The following is a 22,231-nucleotide window of genomic DNA, read 5'->3' as shown; positions in this document are numbered from 1 at the left end:
GATCCTCGGCAACAAGTCAGACTCGTTTCCAGTGGGGGTTGGCCTCCGCCAGGGCTGCACCTTGTCACCAATCCTGTTCGTGATATTCATGGACAGGATATCGAGGCGTAGTCGGGGGGAGGAGGGTTTGCAGTTCGGTGTGCTGGGGATCGCATCGCTGCTTTTTGCAGATGATGTGGTCCTGTTGGCATCATCGGTCTGCGACCTCCAGCACTCACTGGATCGGTTCGCAGCCGAGTGTGACGCAGTCGGGATGAGGATCAGCACCTCTAAATCTGAGGCCATGGTTCTCAGCAGGAAACCGATGGATTGCCTACTCCGGGTAGGGAATGAGTCCTTACCCCAAGTGAAGGAGTTCAAGTATCTCGGGGTCTTGTTCGCGAGTGAGGGGACGATGGAACGTGAGATTGGTCGGAGAATCGGAGCAGCAGGGGCGGTATTGCATTCGCTTTACCGCACCATTGTGACGAAAAGAGAGCTGAGCCGGAAGGCAAAGCTCTCGATCTACCGTTCAATCTTCGTTCCTACTCTCACCTATGGTCATGAGGGTTGGGTCATGACCGAAAGAACGAGGTCGCAGGTGCAAGCGGCCGAAATGGGTTTCCTCAGGAGGGTGGCTGGCGTCTCCCTTAGAGATAGGGTAAGAAGCTCAGTCATCCGTGAGGGACTCGGAGTAGAGTCCTTGCTCCTTTGCGTCGAAAGGAGCCAGTTGAGGTGGTTCGGGCATCTAGCATGGATGCCTCCTGGGCGCCTCCCTTGGGAGGTGTTCCAGGCACGACCAGCTGGGAGGAGACCACGGGGAAGACCCAGGACTAGGTGGAGAGATTATATCTCTTCTCTGGCCTGGGAACGCCTCGGGATCCCCCAGTCAGAGCTGGTTAATGTGGCCCGGGAAAGGGAAGTTTGGGGTCCCCTGCTGGAGCTGTTGCCCCCGCGACCCGATCCCGGATAAGCGGTTGAAGATGGATGGATGGATGGATAACTATGGACAATCATGCCATTAATCACAATAAATATTTGAATCGATTGACAGCCCTGATTAAAATGTTTAAACAAAGTGTCTAAAGTGCCTGTGCTACTTTCCACAGTGTTGTGTGGTTAGAAAATGAGCTCTCTATATTGGGCAGGTGTCAAATTGTGTTGTTGTTATTGTGTTAATTTGTGTGATCTCGAAAGAAGCAGCAGGCGCCAATCTGATCACAACCAGTCAGATAATGACAACTAGGAGGAAAATGACAACTATTAGGATTTTTCCCTTTCAGGCCTTTGGTTTTCTCTTGGATTTTAAATTACTCAAGACAATTCCAATTCTTCTTCTTCATTTTTGGAATTTCATGACTGAGTGATGTCTGCTTTCACTTTGGGTTTGGATTGTGTAGGGCCAGAATGTGTGTTCATGATGATGATGATGATGAAGATGATGATGATGATGATGATGATGTGTGTGTGTTTGTTGCCGTGCAGGACCAGAATGCCAAGGAGAAGGCTCTGCAGAGCATCTCCTCCATGTCCTCGGCTCAGATCGTTTCAGCCACCGCCATACACAGCAAGCTCCTGCCTGGAATAGTGCGGGCCAGCTTCCCCAGCAATGCACAGGTAACACACACACGCACACACACACACACACATTGTATTGCATTCATGGTTTGCACCCTCAGTCCAGTGTATGAATGTGTGTGTGTTTATTTTCAGTTGTGGCAGGGCATGATTCCTGGAGGACAGTCTAGCTCCACCACAGAAGAGTAAGTCACACTCACCTCCTACTCTACCTTCATTTTTTAACCTCTTACACTCCAACCCTATTCTTCATAGACCCTTTTTTGTCTTTTTTTGGTGGGGTACAGGAGGTCTTTAGGGAGGTACAGGGTCCAGGGGGTCTGTAGGGAGGTACAAGGTCCAGGGGGTCTTTAGGGGGAGATAGCAGGTCAACAGTAGATGTCACATAGAAGTGGTGTACATCATCTGACAGCTGGAACCTGAAGATTAATTTGAGAGGCAGCTCAGCACTGTGTGTCGAGTTGTTCTAGTCATAAATCAGAAATAAACATGAATTAATTAACTCAGATAAATAGTGAAAGAGAATAAGGGTTTAGAACATGATGATAGAAGTATATGATGGTCATCCCTATGCTCTATTATTATCTGTCTCTATTATGCTGTCGCACTTCTACACACAACAAACAGTGATATTCGTCTGAGAATAACTAATCATAATTAAAGTTGAATATGAGTAATATTGTGGAATTATTCCTTGTTTCATGTGCTATTTTGGGATTTATACATTATTATTACATACTTATTAGGAGTGAGGAAAAAAAATCGATTGCAATTTTTTCTTTTTCGATTTTGATATAGATTTTTTAATGCCAGAATAAATATATTTGCTTCATTTGAGTCTATGCAGAGGTAGAAGGTAGTTACTCCTTTTATTGTTGTAGTCTGAGTAACGTGACACCATATCCGTTCCGTATCCGTCAACCAAAACAAACCTCAGAAAGTCTAAAACGTTGGAGGGTCAGCGTGGATACGACCTGCACCCTCCCATGTTAATCCAGCGTGGTAAACACTACACATCCAGTAAAGGATGGAAACACTTTGGGTTTCACACATTGACAGGAAAAGCAGAGCTAGACAGCGCAGAGCTAAAGCTGCATGCTAACTCTGTCACGGACAGGAAATGTTATCGATACCACTAATCTGTGAGGGAAATGTGATTATTCTTTGATATTTGGGTTGCTGGAAAAAATATAATATATATAATTCCTGACAATGACTGATATATTTGAGTTCAGGACATCTCTGACTCTGTCTCGTGCTGCTGGTATGGAATGCTCGCCTTAGTTGCAGCTTTCACTACACAGTAGCAGGAGTTGGTTGGGCTTGACGTGCCGAGACAGCTTGTACACGACCCAAAGCCTGTCTGGCCTCACGTGGTATGAGACTGTAATCCACTACCTGGAAGACAATAAGTTAGGGGAGAGGACTAACAAACCAACTCCAAAACTTACCAGAAGCCAGAAATGGTGGAAGGTTAGGCTTGGGGTTAGCAACCCCAACTTGTAAAAAACCTATACGCTACAGAAACGTTGACAACAGAAAGACAGAATCAAAACCTGGTAGAGGAGGGTTCCTCATCAAGAGGAAATATGACACTGTGTGATGAAAGCCACAAAGTCAAGGAAGTCACAGAGCCGAAACCCCTTCTGTCAACCAGAGACATCCGGATTGGAACGTGGAACGTTAGGACCATGTATGAGACCGGAAAGACCATGCAAGCAGCAGCAGAAATGAATAGATACAACCTAGACCTGTTGGGAATCAGTGAGACAAGATGGATTCAATCGGGACAACAAAGACTGATGACAGGAGAGCTGCTACTCTACTCGGGCCATGAAGAAGACAAAGCCCCGCACACAGAGGGAGTCGGTCTTCTTCTATCAAGAACAGCACAGAGAGCCCTGATTGGATGGGAAGCACATGGTCCAAGAATCATAACAGCTTCTTTTAGAACTAAAAAGCAGAAGATCAAGATGAATGTGATACAGTGTTACGCACCAACAAACGACAGCAACGATGAAAATAAGGATGACTTTTATAACAGACTGCAGAGCATCCTGGAACAGATAAAGGGAAAAGACATCAGTATTCTCATGGGGGACTTCAATGCAAAGATCGGAAGAGACAACACAGGCTACGAAGAAGTAATGGGCAAGCAGGGTTTGGGAGAGATGAGTAAGAATGGAGAGAGATTTGCAGACACCTGTGCCCTGAACAACCTAGTCATAGGTGGAAGCGTCTTTCAACACAAGAGGATTCATAAAGCGACCTGGATATCACCGGATGGCGTGACAGAGAACCAGATCGACCACTTCTGTATAACCAGGAAGTTCAGGAGATCACTTCAGGACCTACGGGTGAGGAGAGGAGCAGACATAGCATCAGATCACCACCTGCTAGTTGCCACTCTGAAGCTGAAACTGAAGAAGCACTGGATGGAAACAACAACAAAGAGACAGAAGTTCAACGTCCGCCTTTTGGAAGAGACACAGAAAAGGGAGGAGTACACGCTGACTCTGAAGAACAGATTCCAGGTATTGCAAGATCTGGGCATGGAAGAAGACATGCAAGACCAATGGGAAAAGATAAGAGAGGCCGTCACAACAACATGTCAGGAAGTAATCGGACTAAAGAAGTGCCAGCAGAAAGAGTGGATATCAGCAGAAACTCTACACAAGATAGAAGAGAGAAGACAGAAGAAGGCAGAGATTAACAACTGTCGTACAAGAACAACCAAGGCAAAAGCCCAACAAGAATACACAGAGGTCAACAGAAAGGTAAAGAAAAGTGCGAAGAAGGACAAGAGAAATTACATCGACAGCCTGGCTAAAGAAGCAGAAGAGGCGGCAGCAAAGGGAAACATGAAAGAGCTGTACGACACCACCAAGAAGCTGTCCAGCAAGACCAGACAGACAGATCGACCAGTGAAAGACAAGGAAGGGAAGACGATCACAGAACTAGAGCAACAACAGGAGAGATGGGCAGAACACTTTGAAGAACTTCTGAACAGACCTACACCACCTAACCCTCCAGACATTCAACCTGCGGAGACGGATTTGCCCATCAACTGCGGAAAACCCACCAAGCTGGAAATTAAAAAGGCCATCACACAATTGAGGAACAACAAGGCAGCAGGACCAGACAACATTCCGGCAGAGGCGCTGAAGGCAGACATGGACACCTTCGTAGAGATGCTGCACCCACTGTTTCAGAAGATCTGGGAGAAGGAGGAAGTACCAACAGACTGGCAAGAGGGCTATCTGGTCAAGCTCCCCAAGAAAGGAGACCTGAGCAAATGCTCTAACTACAGAGGAATCATGCTTCTCTCAGTGCCAGGAAAGATATTCAACAGAATTCTCCTGGAACGAATAAAGAAAGCTGTGGACCCACTGCTAAGAGACCAGCAAGCAGGCTTTCGGCAGAATAGATCATGCGTGGACCAGATCGCAACTCTCCGCATCATAGTTGAATAGTCATTGGAATGGAATTCTCCGCTATACATCAACTTCATAGACTATGAGAAGGCATTTGATAGCATTGACAGAAGCATCCTCTGGAAACTGCTTTGATACCATGGCATTCCAGAAAAAATGGTCAACATAATCAGGAACTCTTACGCAGGGATGACCTGCAGAGTTATCCATGGAGGACAGCTCACCAGAAGCTTCCAAGTGAAGACCGGCGTCAGGCAAGGCTGTCTACTGTCCCCTTTCCTCTGCCTCACGGTTATCGATTGGATAATGAAGACCACAACAGCACAGAGGAGAAACGGGATCCAGTGGACACTCACAACACAGCTGGACGACTTAGACTTTGCTGATGACCTGGCTTTGCTGTCTCACAGCCGACAACAGATGCAAGAAAAGACAATAATACTGGCAGACACATCATCACAAATAGGCCTCAACATCCATAAAGGAAAAAGTAAAGTCCTCAAGGTCAACACAACCAGTGAAGACTCAGTGACCTTGGAGGGAACAGCACTGGAAGAAGTAGAAGCCTTTACATACCTCGGTAGTGTCATCAATAAACAGGGCGGAACGGATGCAGATGTCAGAGCCAGAATCGGCAAGGCAAGGGCTTCATTCATACAACTAAAGAACATCTGGAGCTCCAAAGAAATCAGCCGGCGGACAAAGCTCAGACTCTTCAACTCCAACATTAAACCAATACTCCTCTATGGTTCAGAGACGTGGAGGACAACAAAGACCACAACAACAAAAGTACAAACATTCATAAACAACTGCCTGAGGCGCATCTTAAACATCCACTGGCCGGATACCATCAGTAACAATGATCTTTGGCAAAGAACAGGTCAAAAACCTGTTGAAGAAGAGATCAGGAGAAGGAGATGGGGATGGATTGGCCATACACTCCGGAAACCCGGTACCAGCATCACCAGGCAGGCCCTTAGATGCAACCCACAAGGCAAAAGAAGGAGAGGCCGGCCCAAGAACACCTGGCGCAGGGACCTTGACACGGACATCACACAGAGCGGGCTGACATGGAAACAACTGGAGAGGAAAGCCCAGGACAAAAGACTCTGGCGGACTGTGGTCAACGGCCTATGCTCCACAAAGGAGCGAAAGGCTTTGAATGAATGAACATCTCTGACTACATTTCACAATAAATCGCAATATCAAATTGTAATACTTAAAAATCGCAATGCATATTGATCGGGAGATAGGTGAATTTTCCCAGCCTTAATACAGTATATACTGTTTATATTATAAAATGAAACATAGCATTTGAGTACTGATTTGGAGGTCGATTACCATGGCAACGGTCGAAACTTTGAAGCAATTGGTTCAGCCCTCTGCCAAATAATACCATATAGAGAGTTTCAAATTAGGTGAACATAGATTCTAAAATACCTGCTGTTTCCATAACTCTACATTAGTGTCTGTTCACATGGCTAGTGGCTCGTGGGGATCATTGTGCTACAAGTTCAAACCTTTTTCATTTCATTGCCAGGTGCTGTTACATGACCATGTGATGATGATGATAATGGTAGTAAATAAGGCTGGTATAGCTTTTACTGAACTCAGAGATGCTCTTGACCTCTGTGCTCATGCTACTGTTCATAAAAGCCCCAGAACAGAATTCCTCTCTGTATAATGAGGAACAATGTGACTGGCCCTACTGTGTCTCTTCTTCTTTCAGTCTTTTTAATGCTCTCCTGTCCGTATGTCTGTGTCTCTCCGTCTCTCTCAGCATCAAGCCGTTCTCTCAGCAAGCCTACTCTGTGCAGACAGCAGGGACCACCACAATCTCAGGTGAGAGAGCCCACAGTAAAATTATGTCCTTTCTGTAAAGCGAACAGGCGGTCCTCTCTCCTGCCATTTAGGCCACTGGCTCTCTACAGGGTGGATAACCGGGTCTCCAGTGCACCCTGAGGTATGACTTGTGAAGAGGTCAAAAGAGAAAAGGTGTCCATCCAACTTTTCTTACATCACTTGTAATGAATATCGTTGCCTTACTTCTTACAGTATCTACTCTAAAACCTTTAAACTCAAATTAACATACATGTTTGCTAAGACATTAGCATATGTATCATTTCCTTGGTTTACTCTTTAAAAAAATGATTACCAACAACAACAAAAATTGTTTTTTTGTGATACCGCCTCCTACATTAGTGTGAATTTTGAGTTTCGATGGAAATTGTCCGTAGCCTTCTGTAATTTGCTGTCATTTGATTGGTGGCAGGCAGTTAACCAGCACTGGGATGGATTTCGTTAGACGTTGCTTAGTCCCATATGTGATATAGGACTCCGTATGTATTACTCTATGACATACTTACATTACCCAGTGATTCAAATCAGGACTACCTGTTGCTGTAAATTTTGGTCATTTGCCATCACCACAATTGGACCCTTGGGAGAGCCTAGCCCCCTCCTTTATATGATTTTGGACAAACACAGCTCTGAGTATGCTTGACGGTATAATAACCATCATTTATAAATGGTAAATTGATAGTTAATTAAACTTAGTTAATACTTACTTTTCTGTAAACAGACAATGAAATGGTAATTATAATGTTTACTAATTATTAGTAATGCTATAATTTATGTTATTTTATCATTAGTTTGTGTAATATGAAATAATTAGTTTATATATTCTATATTGTTTCATAGCTGATACAATATAGAAGAAACAATAACAATTGCATTTTGATTACATTAGTAAACTATTTATTAATAGTTGCACATTATACCATTTTATATACTAATAAGTATTAGCGCCCAGACACACAGGGAACGTCACGAGCATGTGGCGGCTGCGTTACCTGTTGTTTTTTATTTCGGCCTCCCTGTTAACAGCTTAGAGCAGCCACACTGCGTCTCACGCGCGTCTCAGCTGCGTCTCTTCTAGAGAATAAAGGTCTCGTCTATTTTTGCCGCGTGCCGCGCACGTCTCACAGCAACAACAGACAGTGAAAGTGATCTATTGACTGTATATGGACATCATACCAGCAAGATTACTACAGTTTACATGTCTAGACATCTGTAGAATATGTCACAGACAGTGAAAGTGATCTATTGACTGTATATTAACTTCATACCAGCAAGACTTTACTACAGTTTCGAGGTCTATCTGTAGAATATGTTACGGAGATGAAAAAAAGTGATAAAGACTTATTTTTAAATCAACACTTCCTGCTTTCATTTAGAAATAAAAGCCTTCAAGTGTTTTTTCTGTGGACAGAATTCCTTCATTTGTTAACACAAGGCTTTTATTCTGAAATATGTGCCGGACAGTGTTCTAGAACATGCAGTGACTTGGAGAGCTCCATGAATGAATATAGTACGGAGTTTTAATTGTGGTTTATTACTATTATTTACAAATTACCACACGTTTCTTAACCTTTCTCTGTCTAAAATAAATATAAATGATATTTATAATGAAATGAAATGGCCATTAAAAGGCAAAATCTATGTAGAAAGAAAGGGCTGACAGCAGCAGCAGAAACGCAGCAGACATGCAGCTGAAATGCAGCTGAAATACAGCCTGACGCGTGTATCACGCAGCCACAACACAGGCACCACGCAATGCAGCCACCACGCAACGCAGCCGCCACACGCTCCTGAAGTTCCTGGTGTGTCCGAAGGCTTAGTGATTACCAAATGATTTGTAAACCTTTAACCATTTTACTAACCAATTATTAACCATTGACAAAGTATTAACTATCTATCTAAATAATGTTTATAGATGCTTTATTATATTATATATTATATAAAAATATAATTATTAACCTTTTAACAAAGTATTATAATGATCAGTTGCAACTTTATAATAGCCATCCAAATAATGTTTATAGATGGTTTACAAACCAATTATTAACTATTAGCAAATATCTATCTATGTAATTCAATTCACTTTATTTTTATCCAGCATCAAATCATAACAGCTTAAGATTAACAATTTCTTTAAAGTTCATAAAAATAATATCTTATGCTTAGATATATACAGTATATAGTATATACAATGTTATAATGTGTGCCACAATAAATTGTTAAAATAACATGAATTATAGCATTACTATTGATTAGTAAACATTATCATTTCATTGTTTGTTAACAGTAAAATAACTATTAACTAAATATAATTAACTATCAATTTGCCATATATTAATGATGGTTATTATAAAGTGTTACCAGTAACATCTAATGGGAAACAGTCACAAGCTAGTTTAAAATAGTAAGCTGGTATCTGGTTCTAGTGGGTCTAGAGTGCTCATGTTAGCAGGCTAGGCTAACTAGCTTTCACTTTCCGAGCTGAAGCTCGTCAGCGAACTTTCTAGCTTCCACAAAATGTTGAATGTGATGTCAGTTGTCAGTTCTGAAACCATGAGACCAAATGACAAGAGGAGAGAAGCTTTTGTGGCGGCTGTGGCTCAGAGGGTAGAGCAGGTTGTCCACCAATCGGAAGGTCGGTGGTTCGATCCCCGGCTGCTCCGGGTCACATGTCGATGTGTCCTTGAGCAAGACACTTAACCCCAAAAATTGCTCCCGGAGGCATAGCCATCGGTGTGTGAATGAGTATTTAGATTAAATCCTGATGGGCAAAGTTGGCACCTTAGTAGCCTCTGCCATCAGTGTATGAATGTGTGTGTGAATGGGTGAATACTGACATGTAGTGTAAAGCGCTTTGAGTGGTCGGAAGACTAGAAAAGCGCTATATAAGTCCAAGTCCAAGTCCATTTGTAAATGGAGTTTTGAGTCAGCACCCAAGAGAATTCATTGTGTCACTGTCCCCTTTAGATCTACTTTTGTTGACTGCCTTTCAGTGCTGCACCTTCACCTCAGTCAGGCTTTGTCCAGGAGACTCCAGTAATGGCATACATTTTACACGTTTGTAGCAAAGAATAATGTTAGCATTACTGCTAACCCTGATTGTACATGATGGCAGTGGGGAAGTGAGGTTAAGTGAGGTGTGTGTGTGTGTGTGTGTGTGTGTGTGTGTGTGTGTGTGTGTGTGTACTTGTACAGCTATCTTTGTGAGGACCAATTTGAGTTTTAGACCTTCAGAGTGAGGACATTTTTGGAAAGTGAGAACATTTTAGCCGGTCCTCACCTCGGACAGACATTCAAAGGCCTGTTTGAGGGTTCAGTCTTGGTTTTAAGGTTCAGGTTGGAATTAGGTCTAGATTAGGTTTTGGTTAAACGCAGCACTCTTATTGAGTGCTACGAGGTGCACTATTTGACAGGTAGGTCAAATACTTTAAAATGCCATAATAAAAAAAAATATAATGTTTTCTGAAATCCCTAAAATCAGTTGGGTCCACTAGCTCAAGAGGGACAGAGGAGAGATTGGTTTAAAAAAAGGGCTGTAAGACTCCCATGAAATATTGGCTACTCAGCACCTTTCTTTAAAAGAAAAATGTTAAAACAGCAGCCTAAATAAATAGAAGGTGGAATTTGTAAAAGATAGATGAAATATAAATACAATATAATAGAATAAAATCAACCACTGTTAGTGCAAATAAAAGAAACATGGAATTAGGTTTAGGTTAGGGTTAGGGTAAGGGTTGGGGTCATTCATTTAGTTGTGATGGTTAAGGTTAGGGAAATGGCCTAGACACACCAACCTGACATCAAAGAACTAGCTGTGACGAAGGCCACCAGTTGAGTCGCCTCACGTCCTCTTTGTCTCGGCCAAAAAGTTACACTGGAACACACCGCAAAGACTACAGCCAACGGCCAACTACCACGTACGTTCTGGCCTGCGTGTCTTCACAAAGATAGAAGTACACAGCTGTGTGTGTGTGTTCCTGACTTAGGCTCCCTACAGGGACACATTTTAGACTAAAGACCAGTTAAATGGGGACAGTTTGTAAAATTGGGACAAAAGCTGTGTCCACGATTTGGAAAACGCTTATTTTTGGGTCAGTTGTTAAGGTTTGGGTTATGGCTATGGCTCGGATTAGTATCCAGCAAATGAATGTAAGCCTGTGTAATGTCCCCAAAAGTGAGCTAAGTAAACATGCGTGTGTTGTCTAGGCTACGAGCCTCCCACTGCAGCCCAAACACACAGAGAGCCAGCCTGGCAGGGTCGCTCCATCGGCACCACCAAACTACGACTGGTAGAGTTTTCATCTTTCCTGGAGACACAGAGGGACCAGGAGGCAGTGAGTACGACACACGCACGCACGCACGCACGCACGCACGCACGCACGCACGCACGCACGCACGCACGCACGCACGCACGCACGCACGCACGCACGCACACACACACACACACACACACACACACACACACACACACACACACACACACACAAACACACACACGCACACACACGCGCACACACACACACACGCACACACACACACACACACACACACACACACACACACACACACACACACACACACACACACACACACACAGCACCAGTCTACAATAAGCACACCCTATTGTCCCATAAACAGAGATGACAGATAACCCCACAGCAGAGAACAGCGTTAGATCCCTTTGTGTGTATCCTAGTCTGAATAACCTTTGTGAAGCTCTATCTCTCCGTCTGCTCAGTCTATCTGTCATGCTGCCACACTGTGGACTCACTCTCATTTTTCTACCTTGGGTTCACAGACAGCTGGCATTCATCTTGTTGCAACTGTTTGGACAGTTAGAAACCTCGAACTGTTCAATGTTGACTTTGAAATAGACTGTTGTCAAAAGGTGTCACATTTCCTGCATAACTTACATTACTGTAAATCAGGGCCTCACTGCAATGAAAATGTATAATTTTGCTTAAATGGTAGGCAAAGACAAAGATGAATACTGTTTTCAAGCATGATAATTGTTGGAAAATTCAGATAAGTATTTTATAACCCGAGTAGGTAATGCTGAACGATTTGAGACAAATATCTCATCAGGATTTTTGTGAAAAATCTGGTCAGATAAAGAAGTAGCTTGTTGCTTCTCCTCAGATTCAGTAATACATTATTATAATAGTGTTTTATTTGACATAATAAGGCTTTATTTGATGTCTTAACCCAGTGGTTCCCAACCTGGGGTCCGGGACCCCCTCAAAGATCACAGATTGCACATGTATAACTGAAATCATAATAACACTGTTACTGGATAATTTATACAAAAGTTTGTATAAAAAACAATTTTAAAAGATGATTTTTTTTGCTACTTAGTAGGCCACATTCTGTTATTAACCCGGTATTTCTGCACAGTGTGAATCAGGCTACATTAATATTATTAGTATTATACTATTTGTAGAAATAGATTTCAGACTGCGTAGGATTGTTTCCGACTCGTGTGATCCAAACATTTCCAATTACTCCAGAGCATTGTAAAGTCCAAAAGTCAAAATTTTTGGAAAAAAGATAGGTTTAATTATTTCCAAAATTCATGTTTTTATCTAACAAAATATTTTGCTTCAATCCATATTTGTTGGCATTTAGCCTTTCAAAAACAATATTTTCTATGCAGTCGAAAAACGGTTTGCTCTTCCTCTTGCTGCACACACAGAGAGACACACACTGAAGATAGTTGATTAAAAAAAGACCAACTCATTTAATACACTGAATCGCTTTATTGGGAACCACTGTCTTAACCTACAGCTTGTTAAGACATTGTTAATAATGTATGTTATAATTCTAATTGTTGCTCTTGTAATATAAAACTGCACTCTTTCAAATTGCAATTTCAACATTGCAATTAAATCAATGTTTCGACAAAAACTCACAATCTTCACGAGAAAGCATCAATTAAATCAATCAGCCCTGAACCTGGGTCTAGTTTTGTAATTTTGGTCACCATTTCTATCAGTTACAATAACATTTTACTCCCCAGGTTAAAGATACTGTGTGGAGTTTCTTGTAAACAAACAAATGTTGGCATACAATTAAAATCAATGTCCATTGAGTTTGGCTAACCAGGCTAACCGGGCTAAGCCGACTAACATGCTACAGCGCTGCTACAGCTGATAGACAACAACTGGTGCACTGCCAAAACTTTCCAGGTAACCTGCCTTCTAGAATTTCTGTTCCGGGCGTGCGAGTAGGAGACATAAACAGCTGTTTGGGTCACAGAGTGTACCGAAACACTGTCGCATAAGGGACGGTTCGGGACGAATACACATACTGTTCCTCCCCTATTGCTCACATCAGTGTTTGTTAGTTAGCAGGCTTCTTCTTCCCAGCCCTTGCTGGTGCATTGCTGCATTTCTTATTAGTGGAATGACATGAAGCCATAGGCGGGAATCTGTATTCATTTATCTGCATGCTCGTGGGTGTAAATTTGCATACCTATGTGTGTGCTAGTAGAGTATGAGATACAAACAAAACATTATAAAAACATTGCTCCATACTACCACTAGTGGTCAAAAACTTCATGGGACACTTTTAAAGGAACAATGTGTGGGGAATCTATTAGCAGAAATGGAATATAATATTCATAACTATGTTTTCATTAGTGTATAATCATCTGAATCTAAGAATTGTGTTTTGGTAAGCTTAGAATGAGTCCTTCATATCTACATAGGAAGCAGGTCCTCTTCGCAGAGTCCTCCTAGTTGCTCCTCCATGTTTCTACAGTAGCCCAGAACAGACAAACCAAACTCTGGCTCTAGAGAGAGACTTCCATGTTTTTTTATGTTACCTGAAGGCCACCGTAGTTCTCCGACACACTTGTGAAACTGCGGTAACGTGAGCTGCAGAGTGTAGAACCGTGGTATCGCCAGCCGCCACCTGACTTCTGTTGCTCCTTAAGTTGTGCTGTTATGGTATGGATGGCGTTACCACGGTTTTACACTCAGCGGCTCACATTACAGCAGTCTTGGAAAGGGAGGAGTGAGCAAAGGGTTACTCAGTTTGTTGCAATCTGCCACTACACCACTAGATGTTGCCAAATCCCACACACTGTACCTTTAATTTCTGAGATGTGAGGACACAGCATTACAACCTGTGTGGTCTCTTGACTAATGTTTCCCTGTTGGATTCCTGTCCAAAAGAGCAACAAACCATCGGTAGCTCTCTGCACAACAACACAAACACAGGTCGCTTCTTTGAAACAGACATTTATTGCTTCAGCACGATTTTTCTCTGATGATTCCAGGCCTTACTCACGCCTTACTCATACCTTACTCACGCTTTACTCACGCCTTACTCACACCTTACTCACGCTTTACTCACGCCTTACTCACGCCTTACTCACACCTTACTCACGCTTTACTCACGCCTTACTCACACCTTACTCATGCCTTACTTACGCCTTACTCACGCCTTACTCACGCCTTACTCAAGCCTTACTCATGCCTTACTTACGCCTTACTCACACCTTACTCATGCCTTACTTACGCCTTACTCAAGCCTTACTCACACCTTATTCACGCTTTACTCACGCCTTACTCACACCTTACTCACGCCTTACTCACGCCTTACTCTTGCCTTACTCTTGCCTTACTCACGCCTTATTCACGCCTTACTCTTGCCTTACTCTTGCCTTACTCACGCCTTATTCACGCCTTACTCTTGCCTTACTCTTGCCTTACTCACGCATTAAGTGGTGGACACACTACCAATGTCAGGAGCTGCGTGGCGTGTTGTTTTTCATTTCGGCGTCCATGTTAACAGGTTAGAGTGGCCACACTGCCCGCATGAGACGCGTGTCTATTTTATAGAATAGAGGGCTCGCCTATTTTTCACGCGAGCCGCGCGCGTCTCACAGCAGCGACAGACAGTGAAAGTGATCTATTGACTGTATATTATTATCATACCAGCAACATTAGTACAGTTTACATGTCTAGACATCAGTAGAATATGTCACAGACAGTGAAGGTGATCTATTTACCGTATATTGACATCATACCAGCAAGACTTTACTACAGTTTCGAGTCTATCTGTAGAATATGTTACGGAGATGTTTAAATAAACACTTCCTGCTTTCATTTCAAAATAAAAGCCCTCAGGTGTTTTTTCTATGGACCGAATTCCTTCATTTGTAAACATGAGGCTTTTATTCTGAAATATGAGCACTCAGTGCTGTGGAACTTGCAGTGACTTGGAGAGCTCCATGAATTGATAAAGTTTGGGGTTTAAATCAACACTTCCTGCTTTCATTTCGAAATAAAGGCCCTCAAGCGTTTTTTCTTTGCACAGAATTCCTTCATTTGTTAACACGAGGCTTTTATTCAGAAATATGTGCCGGACAGTGTTCTAGAACACAGAGTGACTTGGAGAGCTCCATGAAGGAATATAGTGCGGAGTTTTAATTGTGGATTATTACTATTATTTACAAATTACCACAAGTTTCTTTACCTTTCTCTGTCTAAAATAAATATAAATCACATTTATCATGACCATTAAAAGGCAAACTCTATGTAGAAAGAAAGGGCTGACAGCAGCAGCAGAAACGCAGCCGACACGCAGCCGACACGCAGCTAGTGTGAACACCAGACGCGTGCATCACGCAGCCACCACGCGACGCAGCCGCCATGCGCTCCTGAAGTTGGATGTGTGCCCACCACTTTACTCACACCTTACTCACGTCTTACTCACGTCTTACTCACGTCTTACTCACGTCTTACTCACACCTTATTCACGCCTTACTCACGCCTTACTCATGCCTTACTCACGCCTTATTCACGCCTTACTCACGCCTTACTCACGTCTTACTCACACCTTATTCACGCCTTATTCATGCCTTACTCATGCCTTACTCTCGCCTTACTCACGCCTTACTCACGCCTTACTCATGCCTTACTCATGCCTTACTCTCGCCTTACTCACGCCTTACTCATGCCTTACTCATGCCTTACTCACGCCTTATTCACGCTTTACTCATGCTGGGAAAACTATGAATGAACATATATCAACAAATTACACTTAACATAGTATGAAAACAAAGGAAAATACAAAATTGGTGCGAACATGAATTAAAGTGCATTTTACAGGTAGAAAAAAATACCTCGTTGGCTGCTTGTCATGAAAAGAGGTTCTTGGATAATTATCATTTTAAACACATTACAGAGCCCCGAGAGAGGCATCCGCTCCTTCACTCACGTTGGATTGTTTACAGTGCCTCAACAAATTCTGTCGTAGGGGTACTACACAGAGAACATTAGTTCTGGGGCGGAACGTAAAACACACTGACTGACCGATGTACTAGTGGCTACGACCCTTCTACCTGTTACACATTTTGCACTGTATGAGACAAATAATTTGTATCACATCATATAATTTTTTTTTACTTTAAATCAAATTAATAATTTATTTATTTATTGCATGAACTTATGGAGTCAATTATTAATTATGTATTATGAACACATTTATGCAACAGCACTTACACCATCTGTTTGATATGGCCAAAACTCTGTGTCGTCTCTGTCAGTCTTCCTTTTGCTGTTGTTTAACCCAGGGTGAGATCAGCTGTTTTCTGTCTGTCTACACTTTCTCTGCCTCCATCCTTGTCTAATTCAGTTTCCCCTCCCCTCAGTACAACAAGCACCTGTTTGTGAACATCAGCCAGAGCAGCCCGAGCTACAGCGACCCCCTGCTGGAGTGTGTGGACATCAGGCAGATCTACGACAAGTTCCCCGAAAAGAAGGGCGGCCTCAAGGAGCTGTTTGGCAAGGGCCCGCAAAACTCTTTCTACCTGATCAAGTTCTGGGTGAGCAGACACACTTACCTATTTCCTGTTTACGTGGGAGGTTGTTTTCTTTTTATTTCCTCTTTATACCAGCTTCACATTAGGGCTGCACAATTATGGCCAAAATGGTAATCACAATTATTTTGATCAATATTGAGATCACGATTATTTATCACGATTTTTCATAGATTTTAGGGGCAAAATGTTTTTATTGCAATTTCACATCTGAATAAACAGAGCGCTGCTTTCACTCCCATGTCGTGCTACATTCCAACCACCAAAAACGTAATGTTATCTTATTCGATTCTAATGATGTATTCTAAGCTGCTTAGAGCTAGCGTTATGAAGTTAAACAGGTCATAATTCTCTCTCTATTATCTATTTTATATCGCTGTGAAAACATCTCCTTCAAACTACTGGATTTATTCAAGTTTCTCGTCAAAAACTACATTTTACAAGATTGCATTTGAACACATCGTGATAGTGTTATAATTTACCATCGCCCAATACTTATTTTTATTGAGCAGAGTTTGATTACACCATAATGTTATCAACAGACGAGCCGGTCCCTGTGATTACTCTGAGCAGCATCATGGGAATGAATTACAATATAAGAAGTGTCTGATTAAGTTAGTTGATCCAAATGTTTTTATGGTTGTTCCTCCGCGGCTTATTTTGGACTTGCACATGTGTGTGTGACCGGCAAAAAACTGGATATATATGAGCCTGCTGAAAACTGTCCGGCTTCAATCGGCGCTGACTGACGAAGCTGTTAGTATAGGAAACGCTTGATTTATGCTGCAGAGTTTTCTATGAGCAGAGCACACAAGCGTCAATATCGCAGTGGATCATGCTCATTTAATTGTGGGAAGCCCTACTTCACATTCATCCAAAACAATTAAAGCCTCAGATAGTGTCTGGAATTTTCCATCTGGCATACATCAATACAGTATCCCAAAACAAAACATCCCAACATTTGATATTTCCGATATTTTCAATTGTTCTTCTGAATTTAGTTTTTAAAATGTTTGGTCATCAGTGATAGGGGTGTAAGAAAATATCGGAAATATCAAATGTTGAGATGTTTTGTTTTGGGATACTGTATTGATTCTAAAAAACACTGTATTGATTTTTAACTAACTAAGTTTACATGCAAAGATTAACTCAGTGAAAACATGTGTCCTCTCAAAGTAGTGCTATGATGTGGGATGTTACAGGGACTCTGATAAATGCAAATCCCGCTGTTCTGATTGCATAAAATCATAAACAAAAATCACTGAGATTTTATGCATATGGTGTATTTTTTTATCCTATGGCAGTTTTCCTAATATTAGATTTTAAAAAATCGCAATATATCTTCTTGCTTGCAGTATCGCAATATATCGTAATATATTGAATCGTATCCCCTGTATTGTGATACGAATCGTCAGATTCTTGCCAATACACAGCCCTAATCAGTGAGCTAGGATGCACCTCACTGTTTTCTGTATTTTTCCACCCAGTACCATGTCTTTGTCTCTACTTACAGGTGTGTGTGTGTGTGTGTGTGTGTGTGTGTGTGTGTGTGTGTGTGTGTGTGTTCTGTCTTTCCACCTGGGATATGGAGGTGGTGGGCTGATGAAAGCACAGTCTCTTTGTTTGAACACCTGCTCACCTCCTGACTCACAGGTTGCCCCGACTCCACCTGTATGTGTGTGCGTGCATGTCTGTCTCACTTTACTGTTCTTCCTCAGAGCTGCAGTATACCGAAGGACTTTCAAAAATCACAGCAATAGAACGCATCACACATTTCTTTTCCATCAGAGTAATGCTGACAGTTAGTGATTCATCAGACTTGTGATAATAATAATATAATAATGAATTTAATTTATATAGCACACTTTAAAATACAGCAAAATCTCAAGGTGCTTCACAACAAGGGCAAAACAATCACAGACAACGTCAAGAGAATTTACACAAGAAACATATATGTGATTTTTCATCAGACTTGTGATAAACTCAAACGAATCGGATAAAGAAACTTGAGTGTGAGACTCAAAAGAGTCTCAAACTAATTTCAGACTGGGTCTCAAGTGGGTGACATGTGACAAGACAGATTTTATTATGATCTTCCAAATTGGTCAGGGACTTCAATGCCCCAAGTTACTGTTTTGTATGTCTGCCAAACTTCCCGTTTTTGCACAGTTTACCATGATAACGGTGGTAGATTTACCACTCCAAATTCACAGTAATCTTTGAAACAAAGGGTCCTTGATGTCAGACAGAAGAGCAGCTTCTCATTTCTAACTGGTGGTGGTCAATTTGCCGAGTGAAAGGACAGATGTGACTAGCAGATTTTATTTCCAGCTGACTTGTTTTAAAACAAAAAACCCTGTAAAACAGTCTTAAAATGGAAGTAGATGGCTACATTCATGATATGGTGCCCCAAAATCAGCATCCTCAACTGTGTAGGACGTGGAAATAAAGAGACAGTTATTGTATTGCAGTGTAGAATTAGTTAGTCCAAGCGTTATAAGTATGATAAGAAAAATGGAAGAAAAAAAGATCAGGCTTTATTGTCCGTATTTGTAAACGATATGTTTCACCTTTAATGTTACATGCGAAAGTATGGAAGCCCTGAGAGGCAAGCGAGAAAAAAAAATATCAGGTGAAAAAAAACGGTTTGGCAGGTGAAATGTATTTGTTGTCATGATCATTTTTCTCAGTGTTTGTTGTTGTAATACTCATTTCAGTGTTTTAACTGACATAACTTGCGAAACACAATATATCTCATTAAGCTAACATTGGCTCCATGACTTGTTTTAAAACAAAAACAAATTTTGATTGTTGATGGCTATATTCATGATATGGTGCTAAAAGCTGCATGTCACAGGCAGAAAGTCAACATCCTCACCAGTTAAAGGGACTATTTGTAACTTTCAGAAATGCTTGTTTACAGCGACACCTGTGGCCGTGAAATCAACTAAAGTCAGCGCTTGCTCGCTCTACATAGACATGAACGAGCATCGCTCAAAACCACAATATCACTCTATATTTCAGCTGCTCGGCAGTAATGTTAGCTGACCAGACGAAGGTCTCTCCATGAATCACTGCTGATACTGTGTTTGCTTCTCCTGCCTCAGCGCAGGCTTCAGCAGCGGGGCTCCACAGCGATAAACTCGTCTCTCTCCGCCCGCAGCCGGAGTGAACAGGGAGACACCGGCACCCGGTCGGTAACGAAACGATAATGTGTCTCTCTGCAGAGTCCCGTCACTTCACAAGACACGGGAAACCTCTGTTGGTCTGAAGGAGCTGCAGCAGTTATTTCTGCACAAACGTCTACTGAACATTCACTAGATATTCTCAGAGCTAAACTAACTCTTCTGTAGTGTGGAGTGTGCGCACGTTCACGTCTAGAGGTGGAGCAAGTACGCGAGAATGCGCGCTCTGTCTGAGTGAAGGCAAGCAGAGGAGGAGCAGGGACGCCAGCCACACGCAAGCGCGCATATGCGAGCGCGCATGTGTCCTGACCCGGAACATTTATACGCTTAAAAAGTTACAAACAGTCCCTTTAATGATCTTTGTAAAGAGACACTTCTTGTATTGCAGTGTAGAACTAGTTAGCCCAAGCGTTACAAGTGTGACAGGAAAAAAATTTAAGATCAGTCTCATACTACACTGTACCTGGACCAGCAAGACAAAGGTTAGCAAGAGTTAGGCTTTATTGTTCATATTTGTAAACGGTATGTTTCACTTTTAATGTTACAAGCGAAAAGTACAGAAGCCCCAAAAGACAAGTGAGAAAAAAAAAATCTGTTTTTGTCAGGATAACTTTTCTAAGTTACTGTTTTTCCATCTGTGAAAACAGGTAAAAAAAAGTTTGGGCAGGTGAAATTTGTTGTTGTTGTTAATGTTGTTGTAATGTTGTAATAATGTTAATAATAATCGTTTGATGTTAACTGACATTAAGAATTTTAACCGATTAACACTATCGGTTAAACGGTTAAAATGGATATTAAAGAATAGCTAAAAAGCTGAACAAAATAGAATTGAATGTAGCTGTGATGTTGTCGACAGTAGAATCATGCAGGAGAGGACCGAAGCCTGCAGGCCAGTGAAGTGGCTTCAGTATACAATACATGTAGAAAAGATGAGATGTGCTTGTAGCATGACAATAAACAAAGTGTGTGTGTGTGTGTGTGTGTGTGTGTGTGTGTCACGTAGAGAGCCTTCTCTCTGAATTTAATTAAAAAGCTCTCTGATCTACCACAATGGAGCATGTTTCTGATAATCTGCTGCTTTAATAGAGCACAGTTTGATGTGTGTGTGTGTGTGTGTGTGTGTGTGTGTGTGTGTGTGTGAGACACACAGTGCTCCTTAGAGAACTCATTACAAATAGTACAAACCCTTCTCCACTTTGCTCAGCCTGTAATCCAGGTGCAGCATGTTCTCATTGCTTCAGTGACACAAGAATATTGTTTTTCGCCCTGTTGTATCTTGCAGTATTTTCATAAAGTAGATTAGTATCTCACTGTTTGTATATATATGGTGCAGTGGTTAGCACTGGCGCCTCACAGCTAGAGGGTTGCAGGTTCAAATCTGGCTTGGGGCCCTTCTGTGTGGAGTTTGCATGTTTTCTCCGGGTACTCCGGTTTCCTCCCACAGTCCAAAGACATGCAGGTTAGGTTAATTGTTGACTCTAAATTGCCCGTAGGTGTGAATGTGAGTGTGAATGGTTGTCTGTCTCTATGTGTCAGCCCTGTGATGGACTGGCGACCTGTCCAGGGTGTACCCCGCCTTCGCCCAATGTCGGCTGGGATCGGCTCCAGCCCCCCCGCGATCCCTAACGGGATAAGCGGTTGCAGATGGATGGATGGATGTTTGTATATATTTGCAAAAGTTACATTAAGCATAAACAAAGGTTTGGATAAAAATACAGCTATTGCAACAAAACATATTCGCTCCCTCTCTGAGATTTCTGCCTCCTCCCCAACACATTGAGGGGGAACAGGGTTCTGTTGGTGGTGATCACAGCCATAGGCTGTTTTCGAAACCGCATACTGCATACTACTGAGGAGCGCAGTATGCAGTATACAGTACATACTGTATACTGCGTTCCTCAGTAGTATGCAGTATGTGACAGTTAAAGTGATGTATTTAGCAGTATGCTAGACGAGGCTTAAGCCTTCAAACCAGCTCTTAAAGCACAGGACAAAAAAACTAACTTGTACCACTATTACAATATTATCAAAAAATACAACTTTGATTTTGTTGTTTATGTTGTGCTTGTTTACTTTATAAGATACTGCAGGTTTAAACTATTTATTCTGACAGCTCATAAAGAAGTCCGACAAACAGGATCATCAACGAGGAGAGACGGGAAATATAAAACATTCATCCACAACGTTTACTTTACTCAAACTGCTTTTTCAGTTACAGCAAAAGGACTGATCTCCCTCCAGATATTAGAGAAATGTTAAAAAAGTGTCATGTTGTCTCATCAGGAACCTCTCTGCCCCGTCAGAAGCTGCTCTTTCCCTCTCCTCTTCTCTCTCCTCTTCCTCTCCTCTCATCTTCCCTCGCCACTCTG

At 42.1% G+C, this 22,231-nt stretch overlaps 1 protein-coding gene across 3 annotated transcripts in view; it reads left to right on the top strand.

Annotated features, from left to right (window-relative positions):
• LOC141765487 (transcriptional enhancer factor TEF-1-like) overlaps window positions 1–22,231 on the top strand; it is a 73,287-nt gene that overhangs the window by 40,133 nt on the left and 10,923 nt on the right. For all 3 annotated transcript variants that reach the window (XM_074631486.1, XM_074631485.1, XM_074631484.1), the window contains 5 exons: window positions 1,465–1,596; window positions 1,693–1,742; window positions 6,772–6,833; window positions 11,058–11,185; window positions 16,510–16,683. In XM_074631486.1, the coding sequence (XP_074487587.1) occupies window positions 1,465–1,596; window positions 1,693–1,742; window positions 6,772–6,833; window positions 11,058–11,185; window positions 16,510–16,683 (546 nt within the window). The remainder of the gene's footprint in view (window positions 1–1,464; window positions 1,597–1,692; window positions 1,743–6,771; window positions 6,834–11,057; window positions 11,186–16,509; window positions 16,684–22,231) is intronic.

The sequence above is a fragment of the Sebastes fasciatus genome, chromosome 4 (assembly GCF_043250625.1).
Source record: "Sebastes fasciatus isolate fSebFas1 chromosome 4, fSebFas1.pri, whole genome shotgun sequence".
NCBI lineage: Eukaryota > Metazoa > Chordata > Actinopteri > Perciformes > Sebastidae > Sebastes > Sebastes fasciatus.
Note: the sequence above shows the minus strand (reverse complement) of the source record. Positions and strands in the feature narration are given on the sequence as shown.